Below are 26,152 nucleotides of genomic sequence, written 5' to 3'. Positions count from 1 at the left end.
GGGTAATCCCCACACCCCACTGTGTGAGTCTGGGTGGTTGGAGATGAGTTCCCCGATAAAGACAGGCGTACTCGGATAAATCTGCCACAACACGCAGATGAAATGCTTGGGAAGAGTGGGGAACGGGGAATGGAGGGCAGCCTCATGGAAGAGGTGGTGTTTGAGCAGGACTGTTGAAGGGCAGGGGGCGGAACGTTCTAGATTGCCCAGTGAGGTCTCGTGGCTGCCTGGCTGTGTTTCAGTGCCTGCCACAGGTAGGTTCTCAATCTTGTCAGCTAAATGCTGAATGCAGAGCCAGTGTGGAGGAAGGGCACATTCGGCACACAGCCTGCCTGGCGCCCAGGCCCATCCCAGCTCAGTACTCACGGTCAGCGAGTCACCCATGGCGGCCACCACTTTGATGTCTCCTGGCCGGAGCTCATGGACTAGGAGAGACAGGAAACAAGACAGATGGTCAGGGGGAGTCTTTTTTTTAAAGTAGAAGCTTGACGAGGAGTCAGATTCTGCTCCAGTCCCACAGGCCTCCGGTACACTTATTCCCAACCTAAGATTTAGCAAATTTGCCTCTTTCATCCATTTGGAGCAACCAAGGCACCGACGATAATGGGCCTGATGGCTCTTGTTTATCCTGAGAGGAGCCACATTCCTGCTGGGGTAGTCCAGGAAAGTGCTGGCTGTGGGAGTCAGGGTCATAGGCAGAGAGGGCCCCCATCCCTGGCTGTTACCTTTCCTGCCGGGCGGGGAGGCCTGCCACGGGGACTAAAGGGAGACTCAGTGCGAGCTGTGGAGAGCCCGGTGGTTGTGGACTTGCTTCTCGTGGGCCGCCCACGATCTAGACTGCATTGCACGGGAATCTGCAAGGTCTACTCAGGGCTCCAAGGTGTGTTTGTCGGGTGTCCCGCCAACCGGACGCTTAGCCAAGTCCTTCCCTGCAGGGGTAATGATGATGTTTGCACTCACCTGAGGTGGGGACACTGCTGGAAGGATTCCACTCTGAACACAGGAAGTCGCTGCCCCAGTTCTAAATCAACAGGAGGAAAGATACAAGGCCCAGCACTCATTGCGCAGGAGGGTTAGCTTTAGTCCAAGGAGAAATAGCTAAGGAATTTTTGGTGGAGGCTAGAACTATGCCCTGTGGGGGGTCACGCGTGGGCAGGAACGGTTCATTGCAGACGGTCCAAGAGGGAAATGAGAGAGCAAACCTGGGCGTCTGCCCACCCCTAAGCACAAAACACAGAATGCGTGGGCACACATGCTACACACACAGCATTTTCCAGCTCAACTTACCCGCACTCGAACATGGAGCCGGCAGTCAGAGCGGGGGCGGGGGCGGGGCGGGGGGGGGCGGGGGGACATTGATCTCCCAGAGAAACATAGATTTGGATGTCTCAGAAAAGATCACACGTAGGTTCTGGTGTGGCTGTTTAACATTAAGCTAATGGACACTGATTATGATGCTGGGGCGTTATAGGAAAATACTATGAAATGTTTACAATTATAAAATTCCTGGTTTCTGCGTATCTTTTCTGTACGTGCATCTATGGTTTTGCATATTTAACTTAATAGCCAACCACTTCCTTGCGTGTGTATAGATTAATGCCTCTGTAACCTGGACGCCCTTTCTTTCCCAGAGCTCCAAACACTTGCACGTCCCCAGGAGGGTCTGAGAGGCAAGCCCAGTGCTGAAGGCACAGTAAGGCTTTGCAAGCAGTGACAGTTGGGTGACCAGTTCTCTGGGGGACGTGAAAGCCAGAGGCTTTGGAAGCTCCTCTCGTCTGTTTAGTCAGAAGATGGTAAAGACAAGCCTTGTTAAAAAGTCTCCTCTCCCAAGGGAGCCAAAATGAAACATCTAGTAAATATTATTTGCTTAATCTAAAATAATCCAGTTTACTCCAAGAGATTGCGCAATTCATCACACTGATGTGGAAATTCTTTTGAAATCAAGAACATGCTTGTGTGCAGATGACAAGTACCCGGGGAAAAAGCAGTTAAAAAGGTTTATAGCCGTGACCACTTGAGAGGTAGCTCAGATATCTGGTGAGCGGGAGACAGGTGCGTCCCCTGCGGATTAAGATACAGGTTGAACTTTGAACACGCTCCTCTGTCACAAGGGGAGAACCCCATGCTGTGCCCTATACCAGTTCACCTGAATCCCCTGGGGGTCTTGTTAAATGCAGATTTTGATTCCTTAGGACCGGGGGTGCTCAGGACTCTGCGGGTTTTTTTAAAGATTTTATTTATTTAAGGGTGCCTGGGTGGCTCAGTGGGTTAAGGGTCTGCCTTCCACTCGGGTTGTGATCCCAGGGTCCTGGGATTGAGCCCCATGTAGGGCTCCCTGCTCAGTGGGGAGTCTGCTTCTCCCTCTCCCTCTGCTGCTCCCCCTGCTTGTGCTTGCACATGCTCTCTGTGTCAAATAAAATCTTAAAAAAAAGCCTTTACTTATTTGAGAGAGAGAGAGATTGATCACAAGCAGGGGGAAGGGTTAGAGGGAAATGCAGACTCCCCACTAAGCAGGGAGCCCGACGCAGGGCTTGATCTCAGGACCCTGGGATCATGATCTGAGCTGAAGGCAGATGCTTAATGGACTGCGCCACCCAGGTGCCCCGGGACCCTGCATTTTTAACAAGTTCCCAGGTAAGGTCGATGCTACCTGTTGGGGGCCACTTACAATGGCAAGATGTTAAATGACACCACCTTCTCTTCCTGGGTTTTAACTCTTAGCAGCAGAAGTAAAGGTCCGTGAGACTGTAAGATCTAAGAGGGTAGGCAGAGACCTGCTCTGCTCACCTTGGATACCCAGCACTTAGCACAGTGCCCACTCCACTTAGGAACCCGATAAATAAATAAGTGGTAAATAGGGAAATGCCTGATGGACGAGATGCAGGTGACATCTCAGTCCTAGTGGATTTTGGTCCATGGTTTGCCTGGGATAAGCCTCCCTTTGGCTAACTGAGCCTGAGAGAATCCAGAGAAGACAGACTGTGGTATTACGCCAACCATGGAACCGTCATGGCTCATTCCCCAGCAGTTAGCATCTAAGAGTCCTTCAATAATTTCATATAAGTTAGTCTCAGTACTTCAGCTGGCTTATAAAAGGTCTTTCCTCAATCTTTCCTGCTGCTCTCAATCCATTTGCCATATAGGGAGAGAGGGTCAGGGAGATCTTTTAGTAAGGTGAACCAGATGGTATCCCCCTCTCCCAGAACCTCCAGTGGCCTCCCATGTCTCCACCTAAAGCCCCATCTTCTTCCTCAGGGATTTGGATTCGGTGTGACCTGGGCCCTGACAACACCTCTGATCTCATCACCCCACTCTTCACCTTATTTACATGCCCACAAGCCATTCTGACCTTCTGTCTCTTCCTCTAATACCCCCAACTCAGCCCCACTTCTGAGCCTTTGCACTTGTGGTCTTGCCTGGGACTCTAGCTCTGGCTCCCCAGATGACCAGAGTCTTCTTGTGGTGCATGTCCCAGCTCATGTCTGCCCTCCTCAGAGAGGCCTGGCCTGCATAGCTCATGGGAACTTGCCATCCCTCCCTCAGCCCATCATGCTTCCTCATATCACCTTCCGCAGAGCTGTCCCCACAGCTGACGTGATTATGTTGAGCTATTTTTTGGATGCCTCTTTCCAGTAGACTGTAAGCTCCTCGAGGGGTAGGACCCATCTGTCTGGTCTCCTCCTCTATCTCCCTGGAACACTGCTAGGCACATAGAAAATGCTCAGTATAGAATGACCTCTAACTCCCTGAGGACAGGGCTGAATTCCCTCTGGCCCCTAGGACAAGACAGCAAATACCATAGGAGCTCGGCTGAAACTGGTGGGGGAGCCCCTGTTCTGGTGGCTGACAGATCTTGTCTGGACCGGGCCTGCGCTAGGATCCCCCAGGCCATCTTTGGATGGCTAAAGCCACAGGCTTTGAACACTTTGGGGTTCCTCAGAACTGGAATGCTTGACTTGAACCAGACGAGCCCTGGGGACCCACCTGGGTATGTGTCAGCTTCCTGTTAGGCCCAGCCCCTGGAATGAAGATTCTTCCCGTCAGCTTCCACCTTACCAGGAGTCTAGGGCACGTCACACCCAGAGCCTCCCCCTCACCCCTTCTTGAATAGCTGAGCTGCCTCATCAGGAACGAGGTGTGTGCAGAGGATGAAGAAAACCCATCCACTGACAGCTCCTCTAGCTGGTTGCTGATGTCAGGAAGCACTTGAGAACATGTTAGGACAATCCTGGGATTTCATGGTTCAGGAACTTTTTTTTTTTTTTACATTCCAATTTCTAGTATGTAAGAAAGTACATTTCTGCTTAAGCTCGTAGTCTGACACGGGTGCCCCACCCTGAGTCACCGGCAGGTAGAAACATCCCTGAGAGAGGCAGACGTGCGTCGGGAGTTACCTCAACGGCCGGCTTGGTGGGGTAGGTATAGTTACTGTTCCGGAACGTTCTCAGGAAGGGCTCAGTCTGCAAGAGAACAGAAACCACAGAGAGAGGTGATTGGACAGCACTGAAGATTACTTAGGGAAGAGGACCTCTAATCCCCCCTCCGGATTGACTGAACGCAACTCTTCCGCATGTAAATAGTCAGAACCCTACACACATAATTTAATGCATTCTCTCGAGGGTTTTACGTAGCAGCAGCGCTGGCAAGGGGTGCACAAGAAAAGGCCTCAGGAGGGTTCCATGCATGCTCTACTCCGAGTTCGAGGGTTCTTTTCACCTTAGCCAAGGAACATCCACCCAGTCCTCAAATGATCCATTTTCTTCCCTTTGTAATCTCACTGGCGGGCGATTCACAGGACAGCATTTTTTTCTTTTCTGGGGAGTATTGATTATATATTTGATTGATTGTCTTACTCCCTTCAGGTCGGCTTCACACATTTCAGCCTACTTTCATCCTGAAACATCCTCTTCCTTCCCTACCCACCTCCTTCACAATCGGTTTGCTCACGAGCCCAGTCACGATCCAAGTCTGTTCGGTTGCAGGTGAGGTTAACTGAAGCAGGGAGGAGGACACGGACCAAGGAGAAACAGGGGAAAAGCAAGGTAATGAGAAAATGTGAACATGACATGAAGCAAGAGCGAGTTAGTAAGACTGAGATCGGGAATCAGCCAGTGGCCCCAGGCCCTCCGCGCTTCCACCAGATGTGCTCAGTGGAGTGGGAGGGCCATGGTCTAAACATTTGGGAAGAAAATGCGGGTAAGAAAGAACAAGAATGTTGGAGGGGGAGGCTCACTGGGGATCAGTTCCAGGGGTTGCAAACTGTCTGCCTGGGGGCTAACTCTAGCCAGGAGACATTTTGTCTTGTTCTGCTTTATTTGGGCCTGAACGGTGTTAAAAAGAAGTGGGGGAGGGGAGAAGAGTCTGAATGTTTTAAGAAGAGGTGCACGGTCTCCAGTTCTGGCCCTACCCCTTCCTCTTGTGCCATACATGGTCCCACTCACCCAGTCGTGTTCCTGCCTGGCATGGCATCAGAGTTTGCAACCCCGGAAAGCCCCCATTTTACGGATGAGGAGCAAGGGAGGTCTGGGTTGGGTGGGGGAGGGACCGGGTCCAGGTAGAGAGCAGGTAGTGAGTGCCTGTCCGGTCAGGCCTTTCTGGCTCTATTCCTCACACCAGGGTCAGGCCAGTGAAGGAGCGTGTGGGTCAGGCAGGGAGGAAGAGGAAGAGGGGGGCTCAGAGCAGCCTTGGCACTCCCAGCCCCTGGCACAGACCCTGGCGCCCGGGACACCATGTGTCTCTCCTTCCTTCCGAGTCTCCGAGTTCCTAGCTGAAGCGGGGGCCTGAGGTGCACTCAAGAGCCAAGGGCAGACGCGTGCAAGGCCAAGGGGGGCTTACCAGGGCACGTCTCTGTGGCGAACTGGGCCTGTCCCAGCAGCCCCTGAGCAGGGCAATGTGGGGGCATTCTACACACAACTGGCCCCTGGGTGTAAGCACCCCATGGGTTCGGGGCCCCGCTCCGGGTGCTGGGATGAGGGGAGGCTGTAAAGAGGCTCACCAGCCAGTCAGGCAGAGAGCAGGAGACGCTAGGAGGCAGTGAAGCCTCGGGGGCCAGTGTGCCCAGGCAGTGCAGTAATCGCGGAGGAGCGGCTGCAAGACGGGGGCGACGTAGAGACCTCATCTAGGAGACTGCTGTGTGCAGCATCGCTACTTACTGTCGTCCCCCCATCAAGGGAGTCCTGGCGGGGAACAGGGGCCGGGGCCCGGGGCTCATCCCAGAGCGGCCAGCACCAGAAGAACCGGAAGGCAAAGACTCACCCTGCCCTTCTGGGAGCGCTGAAAGTCAAGCTGGAGGGTCTATTTGGTCACCTGACCCAAGGGCTGGGGGAGGGGCCAGAAAGGGGAGAGGGAGTCAAAGGGGTCAGAGGTCAAGGGAGCCCCTGGAATGCAGTGTGGGAGCAAAGCCAGAGCAGGAACCATGAGAACAGGTCCAGGCCGGGGGCAGAGAGGTAGCCTAGGGTGCCCGGGGCTGGCTTCATTGACCACTGACGTCATAACGCGTGGTGAGGCAGAGCGGTTTAGAGGCCCGGAGTGGAGCAGATCGTGTGCAGAAGAGGTCCCAGTTAGCCTGACTGCCCTCTTGGGCTAGACCTGTAACACCAGTAGCTGGAAAGTGAAGCCGATCGAATGCCAGCGCAGGGAGTGTTCTACACAGACGGCGTGGCCGGCCTGGGAGGGCAGGGGGCAGTGCCCGGACAGCCACCTGATGTGAGTCAGACCGGTGAGTCAGTGGCCTGCAGGGAAGGTCGTGTTCCTCTTGGCCGTGTTCCTAGGTGTGCGGGTCTGCGGGGAAGGAGTGGCAGTGATCTGTGCTACTCAGACCGCACCGGGAGCGTCCCAGCAAGCCAGGCGCCAACCCCAAGCGGGCATCCATTCCAAGGGGACATGCGTAGTGCACGGGGCAGGCTTTGCAAGGCTTGTCTGCCAGAGACAGCTGAGGGAAGGGACGGGAAGGCTCAGGGAAAGGGGGTGGTGGTGACGGGAAGGAGGACGTAACAGAAGGACATGGAATGCCCTCTGACATGTCTTCCTGGTCCCATCCCAGTCCACGTGTGCTGGCTCACGACCTACGAGGCTCATTTCACAACCCGTCAACGGGCAGCCACTTGGCAGTTGGAAAAGCTCTGCCTGGAGACTATAGAGGCGAAGGAGAGGCTGGCTGGTGCCTCGGGAGGGGTGTGGGGGAGTGACTCCGCTATCACAGGACACGGGGACACAGGACTCCGAGGCCCTCCCTGCTGAGATCCTCAGGTTATAGAATTCTCTGTTGTCACGATGGGAAGGGCCCTGTGACCTCTAGCACACAACGGGGCGAAGGTGTGAAGGGGGGTGGTGGCAGTAGGAAAGGAACAGGGGGCTGGGAGGGGCACGAGGGGAAGTCCTGTCAGATAGGGCACCTCATGTCTCGCACCCGCAGAACTGTGCAAACCAGCACGATGCCGACACAAATAGGGAAGTCCTAAGGGTCAGACAGTTGGGGGACAAATACTCGTTCCTGCTTTGACATTTCTTGCTCAAAGATTATTTTTTGAACGGATGTGTGCTGAGTTTGGGGTGATGGTGGGGTGAGGCAGGATAGATTTAGAAGCCCACAGCCTTCAAAAGGTAAGAGTGTCCTCCATGTGTAATTCAAAATACAGTTGAAACCTTGCTAAACAGTAAAGTAGAAGGAGCCCAGCAGATCTCTGCTTTATCTCAAAATGAAAGACTGGGTGAACTAGCCCTTAAATTATTCCAGTTTCTCTCTTTCTCTGTGCCCCCCTCCCGGTGTCTCTCTCTGGTTCCCTGCTCTTGTTGATACCTTGATAATACATTTAAGCCGCCTTCTGGGCAACCTGATACCGTCCAGGGCATCCCAGGGGGAAAACCTCTCTTCAAGCTTGGAAGAACAGAGCTGGAGTTTGAGAGAGGAGAGATGAAGACACAGGTCGTCCTCTGCACAGATACTTACCAGGAAACCATGGAAGTGAGGGGACAAACCTCAGAGTGAGGAGATGCGGAGAGAGTGAAAACAGAACAGAGGTGGCCCATGACCATGGGAGAACGTCCCCATTTGCGAGACAAGAAGGGACAGCCACTGGAACGACAGCACCGTCAGGGAGGCCCTTCGTCTAGGAATGCAGGCAGAGACGGTTTCGGGGGGAGGCGGTTCACACCGACAAGTGTTCAGAGCGGGCCGGGGGGTAAGAGCGGAGAGAGAAGCCTGTGGATCTTTCAGTTGCCTTCTGCAAAGCCCAAGGAGGAGCCACAGCGGGCTGCCCCGGGTTAGGGAAGGGAGTGAGAGCCGAAAGGGGACAACGGTCACAGTCCACAGGGCAGCTAATCAAAAGCCGGCCGGAAGAGCATCCCTCCGACCTGAAAGTGTAACGAAAATCCAGGGAGTGCTGTTAAGGGCCCTGCGTGGCCTGGCAGAAAGCACCTGCGGTTGGCTGGGGCAGGGGGAGGAGCTGCGAGGAGGCCAAGAAAGCTCCTCAGTGCTCCCATCCATCCAGGCCCCCTCCTCCCCGCTGGGTCCTGCCTGTTGCCTCTATGTTTAGACACAGCGAGGACTAAAATATGTGCCGCCTGGCCCCTGTCAGCTCACACGGAGAGGCTGGTGGACGTTTATAGAGCTCTAAGGCACACGGGCGGGGGCAGATGGGACGTGAGGAACACGGAGTGCCGCTCTGCCTGGTGTGGTGACGCTGGGGCTGGCCGACAGATGGATCCTTTTGGAATGGGGTTGCCTGGCAACCGCTTCCCCCAGGCTGGGCTTCTAGGGTTCCAAGAGGCTGGCTTTGCTCTCGTCTGCTTACCAATGGCTCAGCCAGGCTCTGTCCAGAAGGAGGAACAGAGCCCGCGGTGGCTTGAGATGCTGCTTGGAGTGGCACCCTTTCGGCGCTCCCTGCCTGGTCTGGGGCAGGGAGGGGCACAGGTCACCTTGAGGCCCATGGTGACAGGACCCTCCCTGACCCACTGCCTAGGCTCCAACCCGGTACTTAGTACATGTTTGTGGGGAGGGAGAGCACAGGACGGCTCCCCGGAATGGGTTGTTATTACTTTTACTATTTAATGGCAGAGAATTGACAGATTGGAGAGGATTGTCTATGACTGGTTTTCAGTATGGCCATATAGGTCATTAAAAACACTCAAATGCTTACCTCCAGTATGGTTTCCAGCCCTTGCTCTGAGTCCCCAAATGCCCCCACTACCCAGGTTGCCTGGCCCTTCCCCAAGAAACTCCTGGACATGCTCAGCACCTAGTCCACACCTGGCACAGTAGGGCCCCCTAGCACCTTGCCGCGGCCCGCCAGCCGGCATCTGACCACCGGGCTGGAGGCATCCGTGTTACGTCATTTGACTGTTCCTTCGCTCCCAGCACTAGACCCAGCAACGGAGCCCTTTGCTACCACGGCCTTCACTACTCATCCCTTCCTCCCACAGCCCTGGCTCTCCTCATGGGGCCTGAGGCTGGGCTCGGGGAGGCAGCAGACAGGGAGCACGGGTGTGGGCAGGGGTGCCCACTGTCTTTGGAGCCCTGGCAGACACAGGGGGGAGCTGCGGGTCCATTTTCTGCTCAGCCCGGAGGGTGGGAGAGGGTGAGGCAGCCTGACCCAGGGGGAATCCCAGCCTCCCAGACCGGGTCAGGTCCTTCTGCTTTTACTGCTGCTGAGGGCCCTCTGGCTTCGGCCTTATTTGGTTAAAAAACCATTAAGACGGGGCCTAGGGAAGGGAGTTGAAAGCAGTGGGAACGAGAACCTGCCCCCACCCAAGGCCTGAAATCAAGTTCAACAACCACTTACATTTTCCTCCTTAAAAGGAGCCCTGGGCTGCTTCCTTGCCCCAGGGGCAAGGCTGGTCCTCCTCTCCCCTCCTCCACACAGCTCCCTGGTGCCCTTTGCTGCTCTCCTCTTTGACCCTATCGCTGCTGGAAACTCGCACTCCAGACTCTGAGACCACTGACCACGACTTCAGAGCTTCTCGCTAAGGCTGACCTGCAGTCAGACTTGCCCATCGGCCACACGCACTGCTGCCGAAATGAGCCTTCTTGCCACACGTCCTGCCCCCGCCGCCCCGCCAGGAACCCACGGCTCTCATCCTGATCCACTGCCTCTGCTTGGGCCCAGGCTTCCCTTCCCACCTGCTTCTCCCATTCTCAAAGAGGTGCTTCTGCACCATCTCCTCTCCTGTCAGTGCCCATCGACGTCCTCCCAGCCTCTGACGTTCTCCTGCTGTGGTGCAGGACCGGGGGAGGGGGGAGCTCCGGTCTGAGCTCTGGTCTCTGGAGAGGGGCAGGGCACGTCCTCCCGCATTACCTGAGTGGGGCAGGAGAGGGCTATATTTGCTGCCAGGTCCAGGGTCTCCGTTTTCCTTCCTAGCGGCTCAAGCTATGGCGGAAGAAAAGACAGACCCGCTGAAGTGAGCATTCCTCGGCAGCACCTTGCGGTGGAGACAGCTCGCAGCCTCATGTCAGGGGGGTTGGCTTCCTCTCCTGGCTCTGCTGCGGGATGCTGGGCAAGCCTCTCTGCTTCCTCACCAACTCCTGGGATTTGGCTGGCCGGGCTGGCAAGGAGCTTAGATAACATAGCTTATGCGGCCTCGCCCCGCGGCTGGCACATGGAAAATGTTGAATAAGCGTGAGGGGCCTGCCTCGCATTCTGCGGAGAGCCCCTCTGCCCAGTTCAAAGCACAAAGGAGAGGGGGGAGTTGATGCTGGGATCCTAAGGGCTCCATAGTTTCAGTTCTATGGACTTCTACAGATGTGCCAGCCGTGGCTCCTTCACGCCGTACTTGCAAAGGGAGGCCAAGAACAAGCCTCATCCTGTAGGGGCTGGTGCTTTGCTAGACTTGAGCCCCAGAAACCCAGGGATACCCCACTTATTTTACCATATTGACCCAAAGGGCTCTGGAGAGCTGAGAGTGGAATTTCTGACTTGGGTGGAGACAGTCCGGAGCGAAGAAGGACATATCCAGGCGCCCATCCTGAAAGAGAAACGGATTTCTTCAAGATCCTACTGGTGCAGAGGGTAGAGAGGAGCCGCAGTGGTCAGGTGCAGCTGCGACCTGGGGTTGGCCACTCAGTGCCCCCTCCCTCTGGAGAAGCTCCGAGACATTGGCCTTCTCCGGGGCCAGATCACTTCAAGAGGGAGATAAGAGCAATCCCACAGATTAATAGCCTTGGGTGACCCCAACCCCCACCCTCCTTTCTGGCCCCATAATTCCCCTTATTTAATGTGTTTAAAAAGCATCATATTTATTTTTAGGCCCAGTTGTGTGATGCCCTAGCCCATGCCAAGGTCCAGGGAATGAGATCCGAGTCCCTGAGGAGGTCTTGGCCAGCCAGCCAGGAAAAGCTACTTTCCAGCCCTTGGCCAGCTGGTTCCGGTGGTCTTGGTGGGGAGAATGGGGCAGAGCTTGAGGCGCAGGCCTGGGCAAAGCCGACACGGGGGCAGCCGCCACCCTCCTCTCTCTGGAGGTGATCAGGGGTGCCCAAGGCTTCTTCCAGCTTCCCTCCATCTAGGCAAGGAACTCAGCATGGAGGCCCAGGTGGACAGAACTGAGTTCCCGTCCTAGTGAGCTCACGGAGCTCTTCTGCTCAATGCGTCAGGGGGACAGCATGGGCGGGGTGGGGTGTGGAGACCCCAGTACCCAGCACCCTCCTTTAGCACGTCAGTGGTATGTGGGTGGCAGAAAGAGAATCATCTGAAGTTAGATATGTTCAAATCATGCTCTCTGTCCCTTGTTTCCTGTATGATTTTAGGAAAGATACTTCACACCCGTGAACCTCTGTTACCTGGGGATGAAGAAACTCATTGCAAAGGGCGTTGTGAAGATTTTACCCATGGAAAACACAGGGCTTGGTACGGGGTAGGTACTCAGCAAAGTGGGGGCTGCTCTCAGTGGTAATGAGCACGTCCCACATCAGGCCGCCTGTAGGAACACGGCTCAGGTGTTCAGGGAGGCCGTGCCACCAGACCAGCCTCTGGAGGGCCACCTGTGTCTTTCCCATGGTCTTCACAAACTCATGAAAGCTCTTGGCATCTCTGCCTTGAATTTCTTCTTCCTCACCAGGGAGGGCAGGGGGCGTACCGCCAGGAGGGGGAGCCGGATGTCATGGAGGAAGGGCTGAAGCACCACAGAGAAGTCCTCCCGGGTGTCGTAGCGGCCTGACTCCACCAGCTCCTGCATGCTGCTCTGGGGACACACGCAGGCTGCTCTCAGCACAGGCCCTGGGTTGCCCAGTGGGGACAGCCAGGGTGTGGTGGCTGGCATCCCTGCCCCCATCTCCCTACACAAGAGGGTGACTCAACCCTTCCCTTGAGAACACAAACACATGTGATTGCAAATCTCTTTCCAGAGAATTGGAAACAGGTTGGTTCACCTTTTGGTTTTGCTGGTAAGTGAACTGTAAGCTCTGAAGGGCGAGGCAGGAAGTTGCACAAGGGAGAAGAACCTGGGAAGAGTCTCCAGAGGCCCCCAGGGGCTCAGGACCAGCAACCTTGCCATTAGTGGCCTGTCTCTTGAGGAGGGGAGGAAGGGGGCAGAAGGGGAGCAGCCAGGCCCCCAGGGTGCAGGGAAGGAAAAGGCCCACCCAGGGAGCACCCAGAGCTATTGACCTCTTTAGGCCAAGCATGGGGTTAAGCCACCGAGGGCGGGTGGACCTGGAGGGCTGTGCCACCTGGATTCCTCTGGGATGACTCTAACCGAGGTGCCCGAGACCCTTCAGCCAGGTGGGGCAGAGGAAGGGGCCCAGAGGGTGACGTCCCTCCAACCCGGGCTAGCCCTTCCCTTCCCTGAGTGTGGGTGTGTTGACTGAGTAGGGGGAGAGCGCCCCAAATGGCGCCCTTCTTGGTCTCACCTGGTAGGCTTGGGTGATGGCCTCCAACCTGGCCAGCTCTTGGGAGCTCTCCCGCGGGGTCAGAACACAGTTACATAACACGCTGCACAAAGAGGGGGAGGCAGGAGGACCCAGAGCGGAAGCTCTGGTCAGAGCTGGTGCTGCGGCGGGGATGGCTCCTCGAGCCCTGGCTGAGGCGCACACGTGCCCTTGGGCAGGTTCCAGGCCTGACACCCGGAGGGCAGGTTCCAAAGCCCCAAGGCTGTGCGAGCAAGCACCCTCTCATACTGAGGGTCCGAATACTGGCCTGCAGGCACTGGGCCTACGCCAATTATGCAGAACGAATGAACTTAGGCAATGAAAATCCAATGTTTAAGTTTTAAGAATAAAATTAAAATGAGTCCTGCAGTATCGGGGCTTGTGTTTGGGGGTCTCTAATGCCCATGCCCTCAGATGCCTCCTCAGTTCACACTAGTGTCCCACGGTGGCCCCCTTCATTATGAATTGCGCATTCGCAATGAATCTGGATGAGTTTCATCATGAATTATTTCATGCTCGTGAAATATATTTAAGACAGATATCATCTCTAAAGCACTGACAGTTGCCGGGTGCACAGTGGGTTCTGTAAAATTATTGGTTAAAGAAATAAATGTACCCATGAGGTATGAAGATTAATAAAACACATACCTATGGACCTCTCACCCCACTTAAGAAACAAAACACTCCCGGGGGGTGGGGGAATGGGATAGACCGGTGATGGGTAGTAAGGAGGGCATGTATTGCATGGTGCACTGGGTGTTATACACAACTAATGAATCATCGAGCCTTACATTGGAAACCGGGGATGTACTGTATGGTGACTAACATAATATAATAAAAAATCATTAAAAAAAAAATTAAAAAAAAAAAAAAAAAAAAAAAAACACTCCCGTTCCGAAGTCCCCCAGTGTGCTCCTTCCCCATAAATTTACTGAATAATGCGGATCGTTTCTCCACTTTCTGTTTCAATCTGACCGCATACGTATACAGTGCCACACGGTTCCCCTTTTCACTGGCTGGGCCATGCTGTTTCTCAAACACCAGCCTTTGTCCCAGCCCTGACCCTCTCCCCGGGGGCTCCCATGTCACAGAGCTTCCTCCTGGCATCCTGAGGTTGGGTAGGGCTGAGGCCCATCTCCAACTTCTCAGAAGGGGGCGCTCCTGACATAAGACCCCCTTGGCAGACTTGGACATGTGGACACACCAAGTCCCAGAGACCCCAAGGAGTCACCACTGGGAAAGCAAGACCGGGAGGTGAGTGCCTCTCTGGCCCTGGGGCAGCCAGCCCCTGCCTACCTGGCTTGCTGCACAGGGCACTTGTCCGGATTGCCCAGAAACGCCTGCCGCAGGACACTGGGGCTCAGGAAGTCCACGAGGTTGACCAGGGCTCTGGGCACCTAAGGGCAAGGCTGCAGGTGAGAGAGGGGCTCTGGGGGCTTCTTCCTCAAGCTGCCCTGAGAAGTGGCTCTCTACAGGACTCTGGTTCACTTTTCCCTGAGTGGAGTTTTGGGAAGGCGTCATCACAGGATCACTGCCTAGGGCCCTGCAGGCTGGGCCACCCACACCGGCTGTGGCGTGAGTGGCGCCTCCTGGCATGGGAGAACATGGCGGACCTGAGTCTAAATGCCGACAGTTCAGCTCCGCTCAGCCATCAGTTACTGAGCTTCAAATCTGCTGAGCTGGGTGCCCTATTTGCCACCTCCCTCTGGCCCAAGGTGGACCAGCTCTGCTGCGCAGGTCTGGGGATGCGGCCACCCAGAGGAGCATGCAGTAGTTGGAGGGCTCGCCCTGGGTAGCTGGGCCAGCTTGTCTCTGTCAGGGGGTGGAAAGACAGCAAGCTCTTGGGAGCAGGACCAGAGGGGGGGTTGATCTAGAGACAGCCTATGGCTCTGCGGGCAGGGCCTTGCCTGGGAGCCACCCTGCTGTGGCCTCAGGTGGTGGGGGGGGGGCAGTGAGCACACCAGCTGCCTTCTCTTCATCAAGCCTGAGATCCTTCTGTGCTGATTCCAAATGGGATAGGTTTCCTCAGGGGTAGGCCCCAAACTCCGGAAAGGGAAGGCGCCCACACCCTTGGCTGTCTCCTTCGGGGGAGGGGGTATCTCGCCTTCTTTTCCCCAACCCCCCCCCATGCTTGAGCCGTGTCCGGTTTGTCAGAGCCTCCACCCACCTCTCTGTGCAGGACATCCAAGGCGTTGCGGAGATGGTCAAAAAAGTTGGCTGCAGAATACAGATTCTGGGAAGACACAGGAGGGAGAGGGGGAGCTGGTTCGGGAGACGCGGCAGTGGGGCAGCTGAAGGCCCCCCTCTGGCTCCACCCCCAGGACTTCTTCTCCTTCTGGTTTCTGGCTGTGACCAGGTCATCATGTCAGACTCTGAAGTCGATTACTTGCTATTATCAGAGATGGGCCAGCCCGAAGCCTGGAACCTTCAGCCAGAGCTTTCATTTCGGAGCTGAATGTGCGGGTCCTCCTTCTCCACTTCCTGAGTTCTCAGGGATTGTAAGAAGCGAGCAGAAGCGCCATATCCGGCACCTGCTACCTCACACCACCTGGGACATGGAGGTGGGTGGGCAGAAACCTGAGGGTAAGAGGAGGCTCCCACAGGCAGGTGTAGCTGGACAATCCTAGGGTTGGTTCTAGGGACTGTTCTCAAAGAGGACTTCCAAGGCCTCCCGGTCAATGTCGGGAGCAATGAGTAGGCCTGGCTGCCCCCCGCCCCGTACCGAATCCGTGCAGTAGTCACACAAATCACTGCCTCCGATCAGCACTGTGATCGTCTTCCAGTCCTCGTGGAAATTCAGTCTCTACACGGGAGGAGGAAAGTGCTCGATGATTTCCCACAAACAAACAAGGCCACAGCTCTAAGAAATCCATTCAACCCTCTAAGACTTCCTTGCCCACTCAAGATAATAGAATCTGAATCTCAGAGCTAAAAGAATTTTAGAAGCTTATTTATGGACCACAGAACCTTAGCATCAGGAGGGACATTCAAGATCACTGGGATCGGTGACAGCCAACCCACCCATCCCCTGCCGCCATGGACATCATCTCCTCCAGAGCCTTGGACACTGGCCGTCCTACCACTGCTTAAATGCCTCTATAGGACCGTGGCTCACTGTTTCCATGGCAGACCATTCCATCTGGGGACGTCAGTGGGTTAGAAAATTTGTGTTTAAAAGTAACTGTAAATCCGACTCACGGGGTCGTCTTTCATCCTCTGCACCAGAGTCTGGACTTGGCTCATAAGTTCCCTGAGGAGAGGAAATCAGTCCTATGGGGGAATAGTGCCTGGAGTTTTCCTCCTAAAGGGGCCTGCACTGGATGTTTCCATGGCATTATCCCCATTGCCTGAACTGCCAGAGACCCTGAGGCTCACGGACAAGGAGCTACTTGCCTGTTCTGGAGAGTTATTCCAACGAACAACCCTTTGAAAAGCCAATTGTCTGTTTGTCCTAAAGCTGCAGTCGAGGGTACTGTCAACTGTATTTGTTACTCACGGTCTCCTTTCTAGGACTCCACACGCAATGTGTCTTTTAGGATTCCATGCTAGGAAACCATTTGTCTCCTTTGAAAGGCTGGTATAGATATGAAATTAGATCTGTGAAGGTTTTAGCATGCTTCCCCTTTTCCCCCAGGCTGCCAGGAAGCTGAGAGTTTGACGTTCAGGCATAAGAACTGCAAAAATGCTCATCTTGACCCAGTCGCTTCTTCCCCACCCCCCTCCCCCCAGCCACCAGTGGCTGTGATTTTTCTCACTTACGTATGTGTTACTTGCATTATTTCTTCAGTAAACTGAGCCAGAGGCTTCTTTTAGAAAGAGGTGGGGGAATAAATATATGCTGTATACATGCCTGGGTCTATAATTCATGGAAAGACTAGATTTCAAGCATCCTGAGCTCCCCAGTAGTTCGGGCCCCCATTACAGGTCTGGGTGAGATGGGTCCACAGCGTGGTGATTTCCTAGGACCTGCTGGTGGGCCCATCTGTCCCCAGATGTTTCTGCTACCAAGAAGGGTCTTCCCAGGATGGATGAGCAGGTTTGAAGTCCGTGCCCATCAGCTAGAAGGGTGTGGGCCCGAGCTGGAAGGTGACAAGGTGTTGGAGGCCCCGATGGCCAGGGCAGGACCAAGGAAGCCCGGGCTGCTGGGGCCACTAGGAGCAGGGCGAGGGGCCTCCTGAGATCACTCTGCGGGGCTGAGCAGTCCTGCTTCAGCTGTCTCTGGCTTCTCAACTGCATTTCCTACTAGCTCCAGAGCAGGCTAGGGACAGGCCATGACGTGTTGCCCCGGAAGCCTCCAAGACTAGAGATTCTGGCTTGTCCATTCATTTCTTGGCACTCCCTGATCTTTTCGGGGAGCTGCCACTTGTGAGACTTTGGAGAAAGCAAATCTCTCTAGCACCGTTACGCCACGGTGAGTGTTAAAACTTGGATAAGGTTAGTCAGTTAGTTGCATGATTAAACCGTGCCACCCAAGAAGCAAGGTCAGGAGTTCAGCCTCTAGGGCCATGGCTCCTGTCCCAGCCCCAGCCTCTCTGGCCTCCCTGCTGCAGCCTCAGTCACAGCGGCGGCCAGGGAAGAGAGTGGCTGAAGACCTCTCAGGTCATGGCTGCAAATGGAGCAATGTCTCCTTTGCACACGGAGGTCAGGATTACAATCTTAAAGGGGACTACATGCCTCCCACTCTCCCCCCCACAGGCCCTCCTCCCCAAACGCCGTACTCAGCCTTTGCTCCAGGAACAGCCTGATTGAAGAACGCATTTGTGTCACTGGCATCACCCGTGCCCACCGCGTAGCCTGTGAGGTTTCCGTTAAACTTGCGAAGGATATCTGAAAGAGAAGGGGGTGAAGGGGACACACAGAACTTAAGGGGGAGGGGCAGGGTGTCTTCTCAGTTCTAGGCTCCCCAGAGTGGGTTTTGTTACCAACTTCATGCAGCCAGGCAGGGTGGGGGAGGGTATGCCTGGCAGGAATTGGGGCTCTCTGAGTGGAAATGACCTGATGACAGGGTGGGCCAAGGCAGCAAGAGCCCCGCCCCTCCCCCTTCCTTCCCTCCCCTTCCTTCTCTTTTCCTACCTCCCCCCCCCCCCGCCTCTTCCTCCCTTCCTCCCTCCCTCCCAGGGCAGGGCATGTTCACTATCTCGCTGGATGGTCTCTGTACCCTCTGGGCCAGTTGAAAAAACCTGAGACTCAGAATCTTGGGTGACTTGCTCTAGGTCACGTGGCAAGCACAGAGAAGAGCCAGGGCTTGAACCCAGGCCTCAGGGCTCCAAATAGAGTATTTATGACACCCCCTTCAGCTACCTGCCCATGGGCCTCTCCTCCCACTCAATGGCAATAAGCAAAGATGACTTCCTCCTTTCTGAGCTGAGGGGAATTCTCAGGAAGCCAGGAGTCAGGTGGACCCAGTGAACAGACTCCAGCCCCTGGTGGTTACTTACTCGGTAAGGTGGTCACGGTCTCCAGGGAGCCGTCCCCTCCGGAACTGTAGGGAGTGAACAAACAGGTGAGAGAGAGTGAATAAATACTTCGGCTTTATGAAAGCACGCCCCACGTTTCTTAGTGCTCACGCCACTGGCACCTGTAAGATGTGCCAGACCCATTGGGCTCTTTGTGTTGAAGAAACTCAGAGAAAGTCTGAATTCCCCAAAGGGTTGGTTCCCCCCAAAAACCAAGATTTGAAGGCAGAAAAGAGCTGTTTCTTTTCTCCACCAAATCAGGAAGGCAAGCACTTACACCACGTGCCCAGCAAGCACTAGATTCTCTACTCCCAACAAAACCAGCTCCTGATACAGATGCGACTATCCCCATTTTACAGAGGAGGAAGTTGAGGTGCATAGGGGTTAATTAACTTTTGAAAGGTAACTAAAAACCAGCTGGAGCTGCAAGCCTTTGGAGAATCAATTAGCTCTTCTCTACCCAGTGGGGAGGTAAATTCCACTGGGAGGTTCAGGGGATGGCCTCTCACTGCCTTCCAAAGCCCAGTCTGACTTTATCTACTTGAATGTAGTTTCATGGTGTTCAATCTAACCTCAAGACGCACTCAAAATTACATTTCCTTTCGTGCATTAAAATTGAATACATGTGGGAGGCCAGGAGAGAAGTATTTCTCTTTTAACAAAGTCCAATGTTCAAATGCACTGTATTTACTGTCTTGGGTTTTTCCCCCTGCACTTCCCTCCTCCATGCCAGCATATCGTTCCAGGCCAATAGATTCTGAGAACACAGTGTTAGCGTCCAGCCCAGCAGTACAGACTTCCAAAGGACAGTCTGGGCATCAAAGTCATGGCTGTTCTTCATTCAGGGAGTGGCTTGGGATGAAGAAGACTACTTCATATGAGGGGAGTCAAGTCAGAGGCTCGGCAGCCCCAGGTGATGGAGAGAAAGAAGCCGGGTGAGCCCCAGCCTCTACCTCACTCAGGTATCTTTCTCCCGTCTCCCATCTGACACGGAACCTAACTTGGCCAGTGGCTGGACCTTTGCTCGAGCTTCTGATTCTATCCCAACTGTGCATGAAGCTAACGGGTTTGGCTGCTACCTTGATCCTTCTCTCTTTCAACTAAAACCATTTACTCAGAACACTTTACACTAGAAAGGGACTTAGAGATCCATATACCTTCTCCAGTCACTGTGTTCTAACTCTGCCTCCTTTTCTTCTTCAATAAACATAAACCCAAGCACGGAGATATACCTACACACGCCATCGAGTACTTCCTATTGTAATTTCTTGTCTAAAAGTATCTTTGCTCTAAAACAAGTGCCATAGCTGATCAGGACCAACAGGCTACAGAAACCACGGAGTGAACGTTTCTAGGAGAAAGAGAATTACACAAATAAATACGCACAGACGAAAATATTTAAGCCTTCATTTTGATTAGAGCTATGTAAGAGAGACCCGTATGAAATAGCTAGTTAGTGTGAGATCCTTCCGATTAATGTAATTTCTATTAAACCATGAGCGCAGAGGTTGGGTTTTGTTCACGTGTTGTTACCCACAGTGCGCAGAGAATTACAGAGTGAATGCTCAACGACATTTGTGGAAGGAGTTTCAGTGAGATTGAACACCTAATTAATTTTTTAAAAAGCATTTTTTTTTGTAAGCAAATTTTATTTTGGTCCTTTGATACCAAATAAGCAAACTTATTTCAACTGAAGAAAAAGCAATGCTCCAAAGAGCTCTGGGCCTGCCACACCGTTAAGGTAGCCAAAGCCGGCACCTGTCCCTGCCGTATGGTTCTCTCAGGTCAAGGGCTTTGGAAATAGCCATGGCCAAGTCTCGACTTGCAGGTCCCGCTCACGGCAACCCACCTCCCAAGAATTCTGGGTCATCTTCCCTGTCTGACTCTATGAGGCCCCCCTCTCTCCACTTCATCTCTGTGGAGGAAGAGGCTCAAATTACATTCTTCATTTACCTGGAACCATACTGCCTATTGTTTCTAAACCAGAAGCTTTAATGGCTCCAGAAAATTGCTTTTCTCAGGTCAGCCTACTACACGGACATTGCCCAGGGATACTGATAGGTTTTGTGAACAAAGAAAGGATTCTGGGATTAAGAGAAACATTGGTGAGTCTGTCTTAGTCCTTTCCTCCTGAAGTGGTGTGTTGCATTTCAGAGTTTTCTGGACAGACGTGGACATATATGTCAAGGCAGAGGTGTGAGTACAGAACGACATGAATACATATAGACAGCAAACAGACGGGGATCTCCACGTGCGCACAGACATGTAAACAGGCAGGGTGAAGAGTCAGAGTTTTGGTGCTTTTCGGGCGTGTTTCTTGTTGGATTTTCTGACCCGGGAGTCTGACAAGAACCCTGGTTTTCTTTTTCTGCACAATTAAAAAAAAAAAAAGTTATCAACAATAAAATATCCTCTCCACTCACCATATGGTCCCATTTTGCAAAAATACACCTGTTTTCCTTCTGAAAGCCCCTTCCGGACCTGGTCCTTGCTCTGCAGTATTTATGCATTTACAAGAGACAACTCCTTCACCCAATTTCTGGGGGTGAGCGTGGGGCCGGAGGGGACGAAGGGTTAACATTACCTGTATGACAGCCCCCGGTACTGAGTGGTGACATCAGAAAGGTCATCTGGTTTGGAGCCAATTCCATTGCCGGCCTTTGAAAACACACCAAAATCCATAGGAAAATGAATTAGTCAGAGGAAAGGGATGCGGGCACTTCCCAACACACTCATCATGAGGCGTGAGCAGACCCTGGATTGGGAGTCAGAGACTCGGTTTGTGTTCTGCCACATTCCTTTCCAGCTCTATGCCTTCCCTGAATCTCAGCAGCCTCCTTACTGAACTGAGGACGTTATCTGCTGATCTCTAGGATTGTTTTGATGACCAAATTGGATCATGGCTGTAAAAACAGCATTGAAGACTCCAAAGTGCTTTGCACATGTGAGACACTACCATATCATTACTACCAGCATCATGCTCCGAAATTCTCTTATGAGCACGAAGAAGGAGCCTTAGATTAGAGTGGACGGCAGCGGGCAGGCTTCTCATGAACTTCGCATTTCTTCTCTTCCCCTCTGGGGCATTCTGTAAGGCAATCTTATGGCCGCAGAAGTGCTGCCAGAAAGTGGTCATCTGGGAGGGTCGGAGCCCTGTTTCTTGGAACTTCGGAGCAGAGCTTAGCCACAATTGTGGAGTCTGTCGCTTTCCACGCAGGTGCAAAGACAGAATATATGTGACGGTCTGAGCTACCCCTAAAGCATAATCCAAAGGGAAAAGAGAACCCACACAGGTAGGTTTAGAAGATTATTTTGTGTTGAAATGACATCTTTTTTGCAATTGTTAAACAAATCATTGTGAGGTGTTCCAAACCTCCACTATCTGAGACAATTCAGTTCGCTCCAGAGAAAGAGTTCCCTTGGCACACCTGATTGAGAAAGCGACTGCAAAATCGAACCACCGCCACGCTCTGGGATGGACAGAGGCAGGCCTGAGGGGCAGGGGAAGGCAGAGGTCGGGGTGCAGGCCCTCGAACTGGTACACCGTCCCCCACCCAACTTGGGGCCCAAGCGTGCTTACGGTCAGAGAATCCCCCAGCGCAGCCACGACTTGGATATCTGCCGGTCGCAGGGTGTGCACTGGAAAGACAAGTGGACACACTTGAGTCGGGGAGCAGGAACCTGTAGTCAGGTCTAGTGCTTCCGACCTGAAGCAGGACCAGAGGCGCGACCTCCGTGTGTTTGGGCCACGGAGGCAGAGGTCCTATGACAGGTTTCCCCGTAAAAACCCAACAAACCAACCCTGGGCCTGTGGGCAGACAGGTGATGAGGGAGAGGAAGGGGAGGGGATGGATGGACGGACGGTAGGGAGGGCAGAGTGGAATCGACCACGTCAGCGCCAGTGGTCATGTGGGAGGCCAGCTGTGACCCGAGGGCTGGGCCGCCTGGGCGTGGACCATCTGAGATGAGGTATGGGGTCTGAGGCCCAGCTCATTTAGACTTGCGTTCTGGATTTCCAACAGGAATCTGAGAACTAGTCATGTCAGGCCTTGCCCTGTCCCAAATCTCTTTTGAAGACGCCAAGGAACTTTTTGACCCTACCACAGCAGCAGAGCCTGGGGCCGCAGGACACCCCGCAGAGCTGGCTCGCTCTTGGGACTCCCTGGGCACCCCACCCCCAGCTCTGGCCTCACGCTGCTGGGCTGGGCCATTAAGATGGAGCCCCTGGGGGTCCCCTGGGCACCCCACCCCCAGCTCTGGGCCTCACACTGCTGGGCTGGGCCATTAAGGGGGAGCTTCTGGGGGTCCCCAACTGACAGGCTGAATTGAGAGGGCAGCAAACAGTTCCTGGCCTGGCCACCTTGGGTCCTGTGGGGTAAAGACATCACTATAGGACAGAGGGGGACAAAGCAGACCTGTCCCAGGCAACCACCCAGACAGGAAGCAAGCACTAGCCCTAACGGTGTCGTTTAGTTATATATGCCAAGTCCTTTCGGACCACTCATGGGCCTCTGAGTCCTTGTGGTGGGGCCCTGGGTTCTGGTATATCATAACAGGCTTACCTGAGGTGGGGGTCGAGGCAGAAGGAGCTCTGTCCCTGCATGGCAGCTGGCTCCCATGACTCTAAAGGCATAGAATGAATCGTAGAATCTCAGAGTTGAAAGGGACCAGAGAGGCTGGTTGGGCATCAGACTCACTGGCAGAGCTTTATCAAACACAGATGGATTCCTGGGTTGCACCCTGGGGAGGGACCTGGACGGGGGCTTGTAGAAGGCTCTCTAGGTGATCCCAGGCTGGGATCTGCTAACCTAGTTCAGACCCCTCCACCCAATCTGGTGCGGGAATCAGCACCAACACAATGACCCCACCCCACCCCCGGCCACCTCTGCTTCTGCTGCAGCTTTATGAGGAGGAAAACTATATTCACCTGGGTCTTTGAAGAGGTTTACTGGCTGGTCCCACCCGGGCTGTTAGCAGCGTGGCTTATTTTGCCCACCACCCCGTCCAAAGGTGCAAGTGGGTGGGCCTTACAGAAGAGTCTTAATCCCCCTTGGCTGCCCAGCAGGACCCTTGCCCACAGGGGCCAGTCCCCGCTCAGGGGCTGCCCACCGTGCTGGCTGCAGGGCCACAAAGAAGAAACAAGCTCATACCTGCACTCCGTTCTTGTAGGTGCTCAGAAACGGCCAGAACTGTGAGAAGAGGGCGGTGAACAACTCCAGCAAATTCCGCTGGCTTCCTGCACAACACTTTCAGCCTCCCCTGCCCACATTCCCAAGCCCCTCCCTGCCAGGCTGACTGCTGTGGGCTCCCTCCCAGGATGCACTGGGCCTTCTCGGCAACTCGAACTGGTAGGAACAATTAGAATAAACCCCGCAGTGGCTCCCAGGCGAGCAAGTCTGCTCTCCGCCTCCCACCCAGCTGCCAGGGGTAGCGGCATTCCCTCTCCTTCCTGCCCCTGCCCCTCCCAGCAGAGCACCACCTTCTGCTTCCCTAAGTGCGTGTTCCCTACTCCCCAGCCCCCTTGCCACCCCTTGCCAGGCCACTCCCACCCTGCCTGGGCAAGAAAGTCAGGTGCTTTGAGGTCCTGCTCCATGTAACCCCAGCTCAGAGGTTCCCAGTCTAGACCTGGGGCCCCTCTGGGAATACGGAGGAATTCGTAGAGGTGAGGGAACGGCGGCAGAGGTCCAAGTATCTCTCTGGCCATTTGTGAGTGAATGCGGGAGTCTGGTTCTGCTTTGCCTTCCCAGGAAATGTCTGCTTTTCTAGCTCCACCTCCATTTGACCAGCACCCTCCGCCCCATTGCCCTAGCAGATATTAGTCTAGGTCTTGGGTCCTCGCTCTTTCTATCCTGCCATGGAGGCAGTGGCTAAACGGAGACAGGGTATCCTTCTGCCCCATCCTGGCCTTGACGCTCTCTACTGCCCCCTAGCCTCCAACATGAGAGCTGGATGGGGCTGCCATGTTCCTCTCCCCGGCTGTGTGCAGAGCAGACTCGTGCTGGGGCTCCCTGGGACATGGCGAGACAAAGGGACACTAGGGACCCCTGGCCACAGGGGGCTGTCACCCCTTACGGTCCAACCAGATGGGACTCTGTGGACGATCACCTGAAGTGTAGGCTGGGGGTGGGCACTGGGGGCGACACAAGCTGAGAAACCTGAGAGACGCTACAATCCCGGCCAAGATGCTTCAGATGCATAGACGTGTTGACAAGGACGCGCTTCTCACGCTACCTGGTTCGGACAGGTGATACTGATCTCCTGTTCAAACTTGTGCTGTGTTGTCTTCTGGCCGACAGGTTCCAGCTAAAGCAAGACGTGGAAAGAGGTGGCAAGAATGCAAAGGTCAGGCGGCAGGGCTGCGGAAGGGAGGGAGGGCCACGGGCAACGGGGTTTGTCACCGCTGCGGGGCGGGGGATCACACAGCCTGAGTGATGGGCCTCTGAACTCCCTCAAAAGCTTGCCAGAGGCTTTCTCCTGCAGAGGGAGAAGAGGCTTCCCCGCCTGGGCCATCTTACCATGTTGTTCCAGAGGGCGCTGGCCGCGTGGGCGTGAGCTTTGCTGCTGAAGTGGAAACAGTCGGGAGCAAAGAATGAGCTGTCGGGCAGTCCCTCCTGCTCACAGGGCACAAGGAGGGGCCGTGTTAGAGGGGCGTCCGAACCCACTGCGCACTCCGTGGCTCCCCTTTATCCACCGCGCATGCTTTCCCTACCGACGTCTTTGGCATGTCCACTTTTTCGAAGAATGGCTGCACCACCACCGTAAAATCCTCCCTTGTGTCGTACCGACCGCTCTCAACCAGCTGGTGAGTCCTCTCCTGCAGGAGGCAAAGGGGGCAGGGGTCAGGGGATAGGGGGCAGGGGGCTCCCTGCATCTGCTTGGGCTTTGTGCCATCTCTTTCTCTGCCATAGAATTAAACAGAATCTGCCCCTGGGGCGAAATCGATCTGGAACAAAATCTCAACTGACCGGGAACCAGCTAGTTACTTTGTAAATCAGCCTTTACCTCAACCCCTGCCCCCAACCCCTGCTGCGATTGCACGTATTTGACCTAGGCTGCGGGGTGGGGGGAGGGAAAGGCAAGGAAAAACCTAAAATCATCAGCTTGATCTCCTTTGAAAGCTTCTGATGAAAGACTGGAGCAGAGGGTGGGGGTGGGGGATGGCATGAATTCGATTTAATGACTTTTTTTGAGTAATCCTTACGTTTCATTTATTTCTGCCCTACATTTGTTCAGAAAATCAAAGGTGAATCAGCAATGATATTTAATGCCCGTTTATATCATGTGTGCATGGTGTGTGTGTGTGTGTGTGTGCATGGTGTGTGTGTGTATGGATGCTCCCGTGTATGCACACTCCTTTGAGACTCTCAGGGCTGTCCAGGAGGGTAACAGAGTGGTTGCTTTCATAGCTCCCACTTGGGCTCGGCTCCAGGAGGACCAGTGATCCCAATTCTGGCTCCAGGTTCTATCAGCCTCTGCCATTTCACTGCTTACCAGATTTCTATCATTCGGGGCCAGGACCCTGGCTGGAGAAGGAAGTCAGGAACATCAGTGGGGTCATTACAGAAGGCGTCAATGTACTTTTCCCAGGGCCAGCCAGAAAGAGAGTGCAATGCCACTAAGTAGCTGTGTGACTTTCGGCAAGATGCTTTCCCTCTCTGGACCTCTAGTTCCTCATCTGTAGATGGAGGATGTTGGGCCAGGCCCAGACCATCCCTAAAACCCCTTCCAATGCTACTGGTTACTCTGCGGATCAGCCACAATGGCTTCACAGTGGAACCACATACCTCTCGAGAAATGAAAGAAATAGTATCTAGAATGCCTGGCACATGGTGGTCATTAATAG

At 54.3% G+C, this 26,152-nt stretch overlaps 1 protein-coding gene across 1 annotated transcript in view; it reads right to left on the bottom strand.

The window, feature by feature from the left end:
- PLB1 (phospholipase B1) overlaps window positions 1-26,152 on the bottom strand; it is a 138,272-nt gene that overhangs the window by 19,475 nt on the left and 92,645 nt on the right. Inside the window, exons 26-45 of the mRNA XM_040623143.1 lie at window positions 25,019-25,123; window positions 24,825-24,920; window positions 24,541-24,612; window positions 23,460-23,498; window positions 22,872-22,932; window positions 21,890-21,948; window positions 20,894-20,967; window positions 18,292-18,335; window positions 17,572-17,680; window positions 16,052-16,103; window positions 15,576-15,656; window positions 15,021-15,086; window positions 14,150-14,250; window positions 12,836-12,917; window positions 12,067-12,171; window positions 10,864-10,959; window positions 10,293-10,364; window positions 4,395-4,460; window positions 961-1,021; window positions 367-425 (exon numbers count right to left, since the gene is read on the bottom strand). Coding sequence (XP_040479077.1) covers window positions 367-425; window positions 961-1,021; window positions 4,395-4,460; window positions 10,293-10,364; window positions 10,864-10,959; window positions 12,067-12,171; window positions 12,836-12,917; window positions 14,150-14,250; window positions 15,021-15,086; window positions 15,576-15,656; window positions 16,052-16,103; window positions 17,572-17,680; window positions 18,292-18,335; window positions 20,894-20,967; window positions 21,890-21,948; window positions 22,872-22,932; window positions 23,460-23,498; window positions 24,541-24,612; window positions 24,825-24,920; window positions 25,019-25,123 — 1,500 coding nt within the window. The remainder of the gene's footprint in view (window positions 1-366; window positions 426-960; window positions 1,022-4,394; window positions 4,461-10,292; window positions 10,365-10,863; window positions 10,960-12,066; window positions 12,172-12,835; window positions 12,918-14,149; window positions 14,251-15,020; window positions 15,087-15,575; window positions 15,657-16,051; window positions 16,104-17,571; window positions 17,681-18,291; window positions 18,336-20,893; window positions 20,968-21,889; window positions 21,949-22,871; window positions 22,933-23,459; window positions 23,499-24,540; window positions 24,613-24,824; window positions 24,921-25,018; window positions 25,124-26,152) is intronic.

The sequence above is a fragment of the Ursus maritimus genome, unplaced genomic scaffold (assembly GCF_017311325.1).
Source record: "Ursus maritimus isolate PB19 unplaced genomic scaffold, ASM1731132v1 scaffold_6, whole genome shotgun sequence".
In the NCBI taxonomy this organism is placed as follows: domain Eukaryota; kingdom Metazoa; phylum Chordata; class Mammalia; order Carnivora; family Ursidae; genus Ursus; species Ursus maritimus.
This window is presented reverse-complemented; position numbering and strand designations above follow the sequence as displayed.